Below are 12,585 nucleotides of genomic sequence, written 5' to 3'. Positions count from 1 at the left end.
CAAATATTCTCCAAAAGAGGTGAACTGCAGCAGGCATGGCCTTCAGGAATCAGGCTAGGCAGGCCAACAAAATGGATGGTGCTTCTGATATCAACATAGCTTTGTCCAAGCATTCCCAAGAGAGGTTAAAAACAAACAAAAAGTCTAAAACTATACTAATGAAGCAAAAAAGTTTCCTATCTATACAGCAGTCTCTTCATTTAAAAAAATGTAAATATACAAATTCCAATGACATATAAAACAAAGTCGAAAATGTGAATGGGAAGAGACATGGGTAAAACAGGAAGACTGATGCTACAAAGAAATTGCAAAAAACATATGTACAAGACCCTGTTTTTCCTCGTATGTTATCGATTGTAATGCATGTTTAACAGCAGCAGTCGAGGATGTAGTTCCAGGCACCGGACTGCAGACTCAGCTCCTATTCAAGGGGGTTGACAGCCCCTTGCATTTCGGTCACCAAATGACACTTGATATACTGGTCTCCCGTGGCAAGAGAGGCAGTATCGCACTGTTTGTGTGAGCCTCCTCCGGATTCTGCTCCCTGTTAGTTTTTGTCTGCGGCCGCTGCCCATTTATAAGTGTCATAGGGATGTTGCAGTAGGTATGCTGGTTACCTATTGAGGTAAGCGGCAGGGTGCCGGTAGGAGGTACATCGTATTCATAGCTTCGATAATAGTGTTTCTGGCGCATCTGTGAATGGTATGTGTTATGAAAGGTGGAGCGCAGGTCTGGATGGGCAGTCGCAAGAGCAGTGGAGGTGGCAGCAGCCATGGAAATTGCGGAGACTGTCTGCAGTTCCCCAAAGGGCCCCTGCTCACTGACATCTAAAACCTGCTCATGTGTGATGGGTTCAATCCTCTTAAAAGGCATTTCGTACTGTAAACGTTTCCAGAACTTGGAATTCAACTTGTTGCATTTTGGTCCGTGCCATTTAATGACAGTGAGGAGCTTGATGGTGTGTTTCAGGGCCTCGACCTCCTGGTAGTTCATAACTCCTCGTAGTTCACTGCATTCAATCAGTATCACTTTGATTTCACCCGTGACTAACATGTTTCGAAGCCTTGTTTCCAGTTCAAAGATGCTCCAGCCTCTTCTTACCACATAATTTGGAGTCATGACGATGATCAGTCGCTTGCTTTGGTCTACACATCTTGCCACGTCTTCAATGTAAGCTACAAAATAAGACAAGTGCTCAAAAATTAATCTAAGACAACACTCTGCTGCCATAGACTGAGGAGAAACAACAGAGGCAAATCCCTGCTCCCAGAAGAGGGAGAAAATTCTAAGGAACAGGCAGACTCTAAGGAACAGAAAACAAAGACCTCTGTATTCATTCCTAGATATGCAAGCTCTCAAAAATTTGTGAAAAAATGTTAGTCTCATTTATTTCCTTTACTTATGCATGCCCTTTCTGCACTGTCTCACCTTCAATCAATATAATACAATTGCTAAAAAATAATCCTCTTATCTGGGAAATACACATTAAGTATGTTTGGTGGCTTATCTTCATCATTCCCTAAGAATAGGGAGGAAAGAAGGAGTAGGCATAGAAAAGATACCAAAACAATCACTGCAATCACTGCATTTGCTGTTTAGGAAACACGCAAGCACAAAGACGACTTACTTCCTGTGGGAATCAAATCTCTGTCTGGTATGAACAACTTGTAGCCATAATGCTTTTCAAGCATATCTGGTAGGATCTCAAGAGCAAATCTTTCTTCTTCTCCAGTTTCTTGATTCCACTGGTCAGGATCCACTTTGGTATAGGATAGATATGCATCATAGTCTTTGTTGTCTAAGGAAAGAGAGGAAGAAAGTAAGTTAGTTCATTCATTATTCTTGCAGATTTCCTAGATAATTCCCCAGGAATTATTTCTGGGAGAATTTCCCAGGAATAAGAAGTTGTTTAGATAAAATGGCTAGGTTTCACTCAGTCTCCAGATAAAAATCCATTCACCTTTCCTATTTCACCTGGTAGATGTAATTCTTATTTACAGAGGTGCAAGGGAGAAGGGATCCATATCCACAGACTGAAGTCAGTTTGTGCATAAACATTTGTGCAAGGCTCCATATGAAGGAATTCCACTCAACTGTGGGGTGATAGCTTGTGAGCACAGAAGAAAAAAGCCGCTGAAAAGAATTTGAATTCTTCTCTAGCTTTAAAAGGGAAAAGAAAGCATGGAAATACCTAAGCTAATGTGCAGTTGTCTCTGCTGCACAGTAAAAACATTTCAGTCTTGCCAGTTTTTTACTATAAATTTAGGGCCTGGGGCTGAAATGTTCTAAGCATATGTGTATCTTTACTTGTAAAACTTATTGGCTTTCCAGGTCTGAAATTACTGCCAAGCTTAAATCTCTGCAGCATCAGCTCCTGATAACGCAGTTTAAATCTCTTGAATTCTATGTGCTTAAATTTGCAAATTTAATGTTCCATTAATGTGCATTTTGTTACTTAACAGTATGTTATTTCATTTCAATATGAGAAATAAATGTGCCTGTTTCTTAAATGTGCTTGGTGTGCCTACTTGAAAGACTGAATCAAAAGAACCATCATTAATTTTCATTAGGAGGTCAATAATGCCAAGTGCTCTGGAACTAATTCAGTGGAATAAGAGGTCACGTTTTGACTTTTGTTGTGAAGAAAGCAGAAAAAAATCAATGGCAAGAGTAATGAAATGTTAACATCCTTCTAAGTCTCTCGACAACATTATGCACAGGCTATCGAGAATATCAATTTCTTGTAAAAGAGACCTGATTGAATACTCAACTGTGTGTCATAAGTAACATTATATTCCTTCAATGCTGACTTCAGTTATTTACTGTGGCACTCCTTTCCTTATTTTGCACCTTTTTGTATTCTGGTAGCATTATTTGGAAAAGCCTGCCAAATACAGGATGGGTGCAAAGATTATAAATGTAATTAATGAAACAGTGCTAATCTTGAACAGTTCACTCTCCCTTCTGAGGAACCATGCACACTATGCTCGTTAACATTTGCAGATGACAAAATTAAAATGGTAAAACTGTAACTACTTTCAAACTTACCAAACCCATGAAATGACTGTGTGCTCATTCTCTCCCCTGCACACTTTTTGTGCGATATTATCTATTGGATTGTTATATCCACAGAAAACAAAACAAACAAAAAACCCAACAACAACAAAAAAGAAAAACAAGAAAAAGAGAAGGACTGCCTTCTATGGTTCACTCTTTCTGTTATTTTTCTCTTGAGTATTTGTGAAACCATGATCCTTCACAACAGACAAGCACCTAATGCCTTTGACAATGTCTTGAAATAACACTGAATGGATCAAGTATGAGATAGAGGGAGATTACATAGCAGGTTTTTGTTTCTACAGTAGGACAGTGTTAACCCAGCAACCTAGTCGACACACAGAGAGGTCAAGAGATATATGGGAAAATTACGACAAACGACAAAATGGTGTGGTGATGCCATTTTCTGTTGTCATCTTGTTAATGGTCATAACCATAGGACATACTTGAGAGCAGTGTTGCTCTGTTGAAAGTCTTTGAGTAAAGGTGAGAATGTATCATTTCTCAAAGGGGTAAATAATAAGAAATAATGCAGTGTTCAAACTGTTTTAAAGGCTCAGAGTATTGCCTGTTGACATGGTTTGCACATTCTTACTTAGAGGGAAAATTATTCATGCTATGCCACTCTTTTATTGCATATGTAAATATCGCACTAGTGCATTTATTTGAAATATACATTTTTCATACCATGGAGGCTCCAGCATTTCCACTGACTACAACTGCATTATCCTGTATTGCAGGGAACATTTCCTTCCACCCTAGTTCCTAGTTTTAGTAGCATTTGAAGGGCTATGAACAGCCAGGATCTAGGGTAGATCTACACAGGTGGGTTCAGGCAATCATGAATTTATTCAAACTCCAATCCAGCAAGATGTGTAGTCCAGTTTAGGAAACTGTTAGATGCATTAGCACAGTGGTTTCCCTGAGCTATTATACTCCCCATCTGTCAGTTATTTTTAACTTTGTTTGATGAAAAGTAAAAAGTTCAGTTTACAGCAGAATTACCTTATGTGGTAATTTTGTTATCTGGTGGGCTGACATAGTGGCATGAGCAGACAATTTGCAAAATATGAAATGCCTGGGATGATCACATATGCCTTTGTTTTACTTCTCTGATATTTATGTATTAGCCTGCTTTTAGTTTATTAAAAGTATGTGGGTTACATTGCCAACTCTGTGAAATGTTTCAAGAACTACAGCAGGCAGATAACTACGCAGACAGCAGAAGCAACCTTTTCTGCGGTGTGATCGAAGAGCGACAACATTAGTTACTATTTTCTCTAATTGTTATGGGTAGTCAAAAAATGTAGACTTTCAGTTGTAATGAAAAATGGGAGAACTCATAAAATTGTTGAAATCTCCCATCTCCAGGCAAGTATTTAAACACACAGTAGATAACGTCTCTGCATGCGGGTCTTCTCAATTAAATGGTCCCACCTACTCCTGCTTGTAATGGGTGGGGCTGATGCTTACATTCTAAAGAATATTTCTGATCGTAATTCATGTTTTTTAATGTTCTGTCGTAATAGACTGAGAGGGAAAGATGGGAGCCTGCAGATATGCGGATCTTATGGCTGAGTCAAACTCTGGGACCTGGGGCTTTCATCTCGCCAGTCTCTTGGCCATGTCACATGGAAGCAGGAAGCTCTTGGCTTTGCTCTCAAGCCCTTTGCTCTCAGGCTGTTTTCCATCTAAGCCTTCCTTCGAGCAATGCATCAGGAGTCCCCAGACTCCCAGCAAGCATGCAGGAAGTCCATCACAGCTTTGTGTTTTCTTGACCATTTACTGGAACAGTAAATATTTTACCCATGAAAATATTTGGTGTCAGCACATCTGCCTTTTCCAAGAAAAAAACACTTCATCAGAAAATTCCTTATCTGCTCCTAATTACAAATCAAGTCATAAAGGACTTGATATTACTACTTATATTATTATGTAGTACAATAATTACTGATTTGGCTACGCAATAAGTTCAGATACTGGCTGGATCTAATACTCAGTGTCAGAAAAAAAGGGCAAAAATCCAAATTCAAAAGAAAAGCAAGCTGGTGGCAAACTAAGCTTTTCTTTAAAATGAGAATTTCTTTATTTCCCTTCATCAGCAAACAATTAAGTCTTCTATCCAAGCATCCTCGGAATGAAAATGTGATTAGTTGTTGCTTGCACTTTGAGTTTAGATATGGATTATGCCATTTCAAAGATTTGTTTTTGTCAGACTCCTGTGCATTAGCAATAAACTGGAATATAGTTACTCACTACCCATTTCCTCCCACACTTAGGAAGAAAAATACCTGCTGGTAACCAAAGGCAGGGATGTTGATCATTTCATCTGAAATTTTTTTTCTTTCCCATGGAGACTGAGAGCAGTTATCTACATATACTTTTGTACCTGAAAGCACTCTTATTCCCCTAACCATTTCAGGATTCTTTTTTTAGAAACATATCAGAATAAGTTCATCTTGCATTGCCTCCAGGTATGTTGCAGAGCCGTATTATGTATGGCTGTCCTTTAATTTAGTGAACACAGCTGAATGTAACATACAATATCATGCAACTGCAATACTTTGAAATATTTTGGTGTAATAAGTTTCCTCTTCCCGTTCTTTGTGAATGGACAAGTAATCCTCTTCAGTTACGTGGTTTGTGGTTGCTTTCTACTGCCTACAGGTGGTGTACAACTAGAATGGAGTTCTTCAACTCAACAGCCTCCGTTTCTGTGAAGTTTTGTTGTATCCATTAATTGAAAATATTGAAACAAAACCTAAAGCAGACCTTGCATGGCCAAATTCACCCAGACTTGATGCAAAAAAATTCTTTGTTATTGTACTGTAGACAGCTATGAGAGCATGTGGAAGCTCTGGGTTTGTTCATCACAATGGGATCAAATATAGCCTGTGCTCAAGGTATGATGCACACAGTACACAAATATTTCAGTCAGCCCAAAACAACTGATACTGCAAGAGTCTGGTCAAAACAGACTGGGAGGTACAAACTTTTCCATATCATTTTAACTGTTCTATGGAGTTGAAAGCGAGGACACTGAGGATGGTCATGGAGCTGCGCTCAGCCACAGGCCTGACAAAATTGTTTGGATCAATCTTAGGGATAAACATTGAGGGTGAAATCCTAACTTCATTAATAACACATGGAAACATTACTTCATTTAGTAGCCCAGGATTTTAGCCAAAACATGTTGCATCGTTGCAACATGCATTCTTTAGTGCTATCCATTCCATTCGTTAGCCACCCAAATGTAGAATATGTTACCATACTCCTTGTAACTTTGTACAGTGTTAATCCAGCAGAAGTGATAAAAACTTTTAGAGGATGAAGTTGCAAATGCTGCTTGTTATTCCGAGGATGTGCTCAGCAGCAGTCACTTAAAGGCTCAATGTAAGCATAAAATGAAACCCAGACTCTATATGCATCTACATTGTCACATGCAAATGGGATCTTTGGGTAAGTAAATTGCTATCAGACATCTAAGAACTCATCTGTATGCATGTTCTTTTAACAGCTACACATGAAGAAATAGTAAGCTGGTGCCTACAGAAAGATAGATAAAACTTCCTCTTCTACAGGGACCAGCACACAGGTTCAACTTTGAATTTGTTTTATAAGCTGTACATGTCTTCCAATGATTTCCATGTTGCACTCCAAGAAGGCAGCAGTTTGGGCCTTTGAGAGTTTATTAAACCTTAAACATTGCAGATATGTCTGCTAATGGGGGACAGAAGAATTATATCTATGGATGAAAAATTAAAAATAAAAAAAAAGCCTTCATAGAGTCAGTTTTTTCTTATCAGCCATGTTCAAGCAGATGACAAACTCTGATTTTCAGCTGGCATGTTATGTTTTAGCACAACAGATTAATAGATGAAAACAAAGAGAAATCCCACAACGTCATATTTAATAGTGAATCTTATTTTAATGAAGCTGTAAGACCTAGATGCCAGGGTCAAGCCACACCTCTGTGCATCCTGAAATCCTCTAGAGTAATTAGCAGTGCCTTCAGAAACATTCAGTGCACTGAATGCAGCTGACCACGCACAGGCTGCTCTGCAGCTAGGTGTAGCTGGCAACACATCTGGCTTCGGCAGATCTTCCATTTCTATATCAATAGGGAACTGGACAGCTGATTCCCCTCCTTTGCCAGAGCACATGCCAGCCTAGTAAAGACTCAGATACTCATTACTGGAGTCTAGGAGCAATGCGCTGATTTAACTCAGAGTTTCAGGTTTTCAAGTGGGGTTCTTAGAAGTGACAGACTGGATCCTCCCAGTGCTGCAGGGAGTTGGAGTCAAGCCAATGCAGGAGGCTTTACTCTTTCTTTAAAAAAAACATGTTGTGTTCAGGAAAGGTTGCAAAGTACTGAGCTTTCAAAATTTCCCAGAGACTGTAGCTGCTTCAAAATTATAATGACTATGGTGTTTCATAATCTGTATTTGTTTCATTATTTGTGGGGCTATATTTAATGTACACATTGCAATAGTATTCATCACCTTTAATGTAATGAAAAATGGAATTTAAATGTAATTTAAAATGTAATTTAAATTTAGTAAAATGCTCAAATCCTAAGTCTTTCAAAATGCTTATACTTTTCCTCACACTGTTGACTGTTGCTTATGAAGTTCACCTTAACATTTTCTTTTCTTTTTAAATGTCAAACCCTTTCAATGTTAATAAAAGTTAAGAACTGCCAACACTGGTTTTTCTGTGACAAAGTATTTTTTAAGTGTAGCATTCCTAATGATAGTTCATATCCTTGTGCAGAGTGGGTAATGGTGAATTGGAGGGAGGTTTTGTAAATGCTACACTGGGGAAGAGGTTAAAGAAATGTAATCAATTCTAAATATGTTCTGGAGTATTCTCAGCAAACCATAGACCAGAAAAAAAAAAAAAGGTCCTTTGTCCCTAGTAGGCAAATTTATAAAAATATTAAAGCAATATATGTGCCTTTCTTTTTCCCTCTCTTTTCCCCTTTTTTTCCTTCTTTTTTTTCCCTCCATTAAGCCATATTGAATTTTGGAAGTCTAAAGAACATGAAAAAATAAAAAAAATACCAATTTCAAAGTTGATTTTATAAGAACATTTATGAAAATCCCAGATATCAATGTTGCATTTGACATTTCTTGAAAATTAGGGGTGATTTTCCACAGACAAAAATTCAACCAAAAAATAATACAATGACATGATTTCAGGTATAAAATAAATTCTTTCTGTAAGATATATTTTCCTGGGTTTTGCAGATCAAACACCAAACTAAGAAAAAATGTATTAATAGTAGATATTGAAAGACCAAATGGTAACTACCTGGCTGGAAACACAGCATAGCATAGTAGTTATCTGTGAAAGGCTGAAAGAAACTAGCTACTATTTAAAAAAGGTGAAAGTAGGAAGAGGTAGTAATAAAGAGTGTCATGTAAATTCTGAAAATGGGAGAATATAATTTTTTTCTATACTAAAGAATTTTCTTAAATAAAAAGTGTCAAAAAGTGATGCTCTTATTAGGGTCCTAATTCAACAAAGCAACAATTTTCCTTTATAAAATACATGCTTAATTTTATGTATATTCCTTAGTTCTGTTGATCTCAGTGACAGTACTTGTATCTTATCACTGGGTTAAGTATTTTGAAAACTGGAGCTAAGACAGCCTTGATCTAGGCAAAAGCAGTGAAAAGTTAAGTAAATCATTATAGATATAAAAAAAACTCAAGGGAGAAATGGCTTGGAAAGAGGCTTTCAATTTAAGATTCTTGAAATCAGATGCCAATATGCTGCGTTCATCTCACCTGCCTCAGAAATCTGCAATATGTGCTTTGGCCTTTGATAAAATACTTGAAAGCTTAGAACCATTTGACAGAACTGCTGGTTGAGGAACAGGAGATATATCAGTCTTCATTGATTTATATATGTTAGTCTTTTTTTTTTTCTGTTTTACATCTGTAATTTCTAATCTATAACAATCTTTTAGTTTGGAATCTAAAGATGTTCTTGGTGATATTTTATTTTTTAATACGTATATCATGCATGTACTTTAGATGTTATAAAATAGGAAGAGAGAAGAAAGCAGGAATTTTTCTTTGAATTAGTAAATTTCAAGGACAGCATCTAGAAAATCCCATATTCAATGGAGACATAAGTTGAGATTTTATTGTTTGAATTGCATTTCAGATGTAAATTAATAGCATCAACAAAAAGAGTTAAGAGAAGCAGTTCTCCAACAATAAAATTGTAATTAAATAAGAGGAAAATCTTTTTGTAACCAGTAATATTTAGAAAGATGAAAGCTGCATTTTTATAAAGGTGATTTTAATAGAATTTGAAATTGACAGTCATAGAGCAGGATTTCTTATTGCTACAGTTTGCCAATAGCCAATAAGAATACATATGCTGTGGTGAAGCTGCTATTGCAGACTTATTCTGTGGGTCCCCAGGGAAGATTCTGTAATTGCAAAGTCACTAACTTCAGCAGTAATTTCAGTCTAGCTATACCTGCACAGCATAACCCTTAATACAAGGGCCTTGGTGGTGCCTAAACCATTGGTAAAATTTATATTTGAAAGTTAGCAACTAAGTCACACTGAAACATTAAGAATCTCAAAGCATTGCCTTTCCTTGCTGTGTAAGAGGTTTACTGGGATGAAACTTAGGAAACAACTAAGAAGTACATCCTACCTTCTCTTGTCTTGTACAGTAAATAAGATATTATCTGAACAATCCCATAGGTCTGTCCATGAACCCTGCTAGTCTTTTGCAGCTAAATAATAGTAAGGACAAAAATAATGTTTACCTAAGCACTCCCAGGTGCAACAGAGACTTCAAAGCAGAAACTGTTTCATCAGTCTCCTAATTTGAGCATTGATTTGCTTCCCCTCAGCAAGCAGTAGAAACTCATCTCTTAAGAAAGTGCAACCAGCACAGCCAAGAAACAGCCACTATAGATGTCATGTATCAAATCCAAACAAGATTTCCTGAATTTAGAGAGCTAAGCAGCGACACATTTTAATCACGTTAGGAGCGCTGTTTTATTTCAGCGGGGGGGGGGGGAGTGCGGAGCAGCCACCTGCAGAACTGAAAGGGAAACCCGGAGGAACTCCCCAGCCCTGGCTCCCAGGTGCCTTCCCTGCCGACAGCCCAGCTGCACAGAGGCTATGTCTTTCCTCAATTCACCAAGGTTGCCTTGGCAAGGAAAGCTGAGAATAAGATCGAGGACACCATGGGCAGCTCCTCTCCAACACTGTAGAAACAGCAGATGGGACCTAAGGGCACCAAGGGTCATTGTGAAGGTCATCATATCAGCTGCTAAGCAAAGCTCTCACTTTCTAGTTATCAGCTGCCTACAAGTTTTTTGTTCTTGACCTTAAGGCTTGACTTCTCATCAGCCTAGTTGTAAGAAAGGATATTTATGTAAATTTCATTAGAAAACTCTTTATAGCACATTTGTTCAGTCTTTCTCTTCAATTGCTATTTTTTTTATTCTTAGCAATTTTAATGCCAGCCTCTTAATGTAAAATTTTTTATGATAGTGTTCACCTCTTGCTTATTAATTCCTTCGTACAAAAACTTCCACCAATTTAAATGGTTACTAATGTACCCAGGTAATGCCAGGGGATGGTGCCTGCAGACTGTTTCTATTGCTGACTATAACATATGCTCTTTTCACTGAAACTGGAATCTGGAATGTAAACACATATATAATTTTGTGATTTTGAGTAATTTTCCCTATCTGACCATGTTCAATGGTTTTCTGCCTGTCATCCGTAGACTTCTGGATTTATCCTTAGTATACCTTAAAGCTGGCATACAGACATTTGCACATCTGCTGGAAACTCTCAGGTCTTCAAATGGCAATAAAAAGTTGAAAATAGCTGTTTTGATGACTTTGAGCCTCCTGGCTGCTTTAAGGCAGCATCATAAACGGTGCTGCTTGGAGAACTGATCTGACTCCCCTCTCCACCCTCATTGTGTCTGCTGTGGCTGTTATGCCTGGGGACTGATCCTTGCATGATTTCATGAGCAGGAACAGTCTCACAAAGGAGAAACTTGCCCCAGGTAAAATCCTGGGAAAATTTCCATAGATTTTAGGGGGCCTGGAAGTCAGCTCGTATGTAGGCAAAGAGCAGATGTCTATACAGTGGTAATATCTCTTTTGGTACTAACAGTCTTTTAAGGTCACAGAGCGCAAGGGCAAGAAGTCAGGGCATGTGTTGATCGCAGGTACTTGTAAACATTTACTTGCATTTTTATTCTTCTCTGTTAGTTAAAGTACAATACTTAATTTGTTCATCAAGTCATTTAAAAACTGGGAAAGGCAGCAAGAGAAGATCCTTGGAAAATAAAAATACATAAACAGTAACTGCTAAAACATGCCTCAAAAGATGAACATGGTATAAAATCTCTTGTGTTGGAGCTCAATGTACAGCAAAATAGAAGAAACCATCACTTCTAAAAGTGGCTTTCACTAATAATGTGTTAGTCCTTACAGTGCACTTTATGGACAAGGCTTTTTAAAATAAGCTTATAAGTTTAGAGCTGCAAACCTAAAAAGGGTTGCCTGACATTTAACAATGCTGAGCCCTCCGAAGTTTCCAGTGAAGTATCTATTTCTTAAAATTTTATTGTTTTCAGAATAATACTGGACATTTCTTTGTTTGCATAGCACTTCAAGGTATCATTTTCATCTTGTATGTGGAGACATCTTGAACTGCAATTCTCCACTTAAACAGATTTTGGAGTTTCTGACCACCAAATTGGTAGGAGTGAGTTATATCTCTGAGACTCAAGGTCATGCGAAACACCTGCAGGTGAGAAAACTACTGTTTTGCCAAGGGTCAGAGTGTTTTTCTTGCCCCTGTGCTCCAGCTCGCAGGGGGATCTGTCAAACGTTCACAGTGAGGTCCCCTGACTAAACACTGGCACGTCACATTGCTCCACACTGAAGGACACAATACGGTGTCCATCACGCAGTCCCCTGATGTGAAGTCAGCTCCCAGGCATCTGGAAAGCACAGGCGCGGATTGGGAGGAAAAGCGGTAAAATGTGAGCTGTATTTTATTATATTCCAATTTAGCAGGAAATGCAGGGAATTAACCATGAAAACAAAAAAGGGGCTTCAATGCTTGTTCTCAGGAGACAATAAAGGCAAAACTGAGCTAAAGTATTTGCAGGAGAGAAAAAAAACCAGAAGCAGAGTCTAGTCCCCAGGATGAGAGAGAAAATAGGAAATTCAAAGCTGAAAATTAGAGAAATGAGGAATCAGCAGCTGTGATCACTTGCTTAATCTGCAGTACCCCTACCAAAGGTAATAAATTAAGTTGCATTAGCTGTAAGGGTTGAATACTTCGTTTTCAAGTATTTCTCACAATTTACCCATGCCTCCCACAGAAATGCGTATGTCAGCTTGAGAAAAACTGATGTGTCTAAGGCTTGGAAAGGAAAGAGGAATTGTGATGAGATTTGACGTCCTGAAGGGCTTGTTCTCTGATCAGGGAAGAAATGAAGTGTTGCATTTAAAAAGAGATTTTC

At 38.1% G+C, this 12,585-nt stretch overlaps 1 protein-coding gene across 1 annotated transcript in view; it reads right to left on the bottom strand.

Annotated features, from left to right (window-relative positions):
* Positions 1–456: 456 nt before the first annotated feature.
* The window catches only part of IL1RAPL1 (interleukin 1 receptor accessory protein like 1), a gene marked incomplete at both ends in the record, with an annotated part of 704,116 nt that continues 691,987 nt past the window's right edge, over positions 457–12,585 (bottom strand). The window contains 2 exons of the mRNA XM_082330883.1: positions 457–1,175; positions 1,628–1,798. Of these exons, the coding sequence (XP_082187009.1) occupies positions 457–1,175; positions 1,628–1,798 (890 nt within the window). The remainder of the gene's footprint in view (positions 1,176–1,627; positions 1,799–12,585) is intronic.

The sequence above is a fragment of the Platalea leucorodia genome (genome assembly GCF_965183815.1).
Source record: "Platalea leucorodia genome assembly, chromosome: 2".
Taxonomy (NCBI): Eukaryota; Metazoa; Chordata; class Aves; order Pelecaniformes; family Threskiornithidae; genus Platalea; species Platalea leucorodia.
Note: the sequence above shows the minus strand (reverse complement) of the source record. Positions and strands in the feature narration are given on the sequence as shown.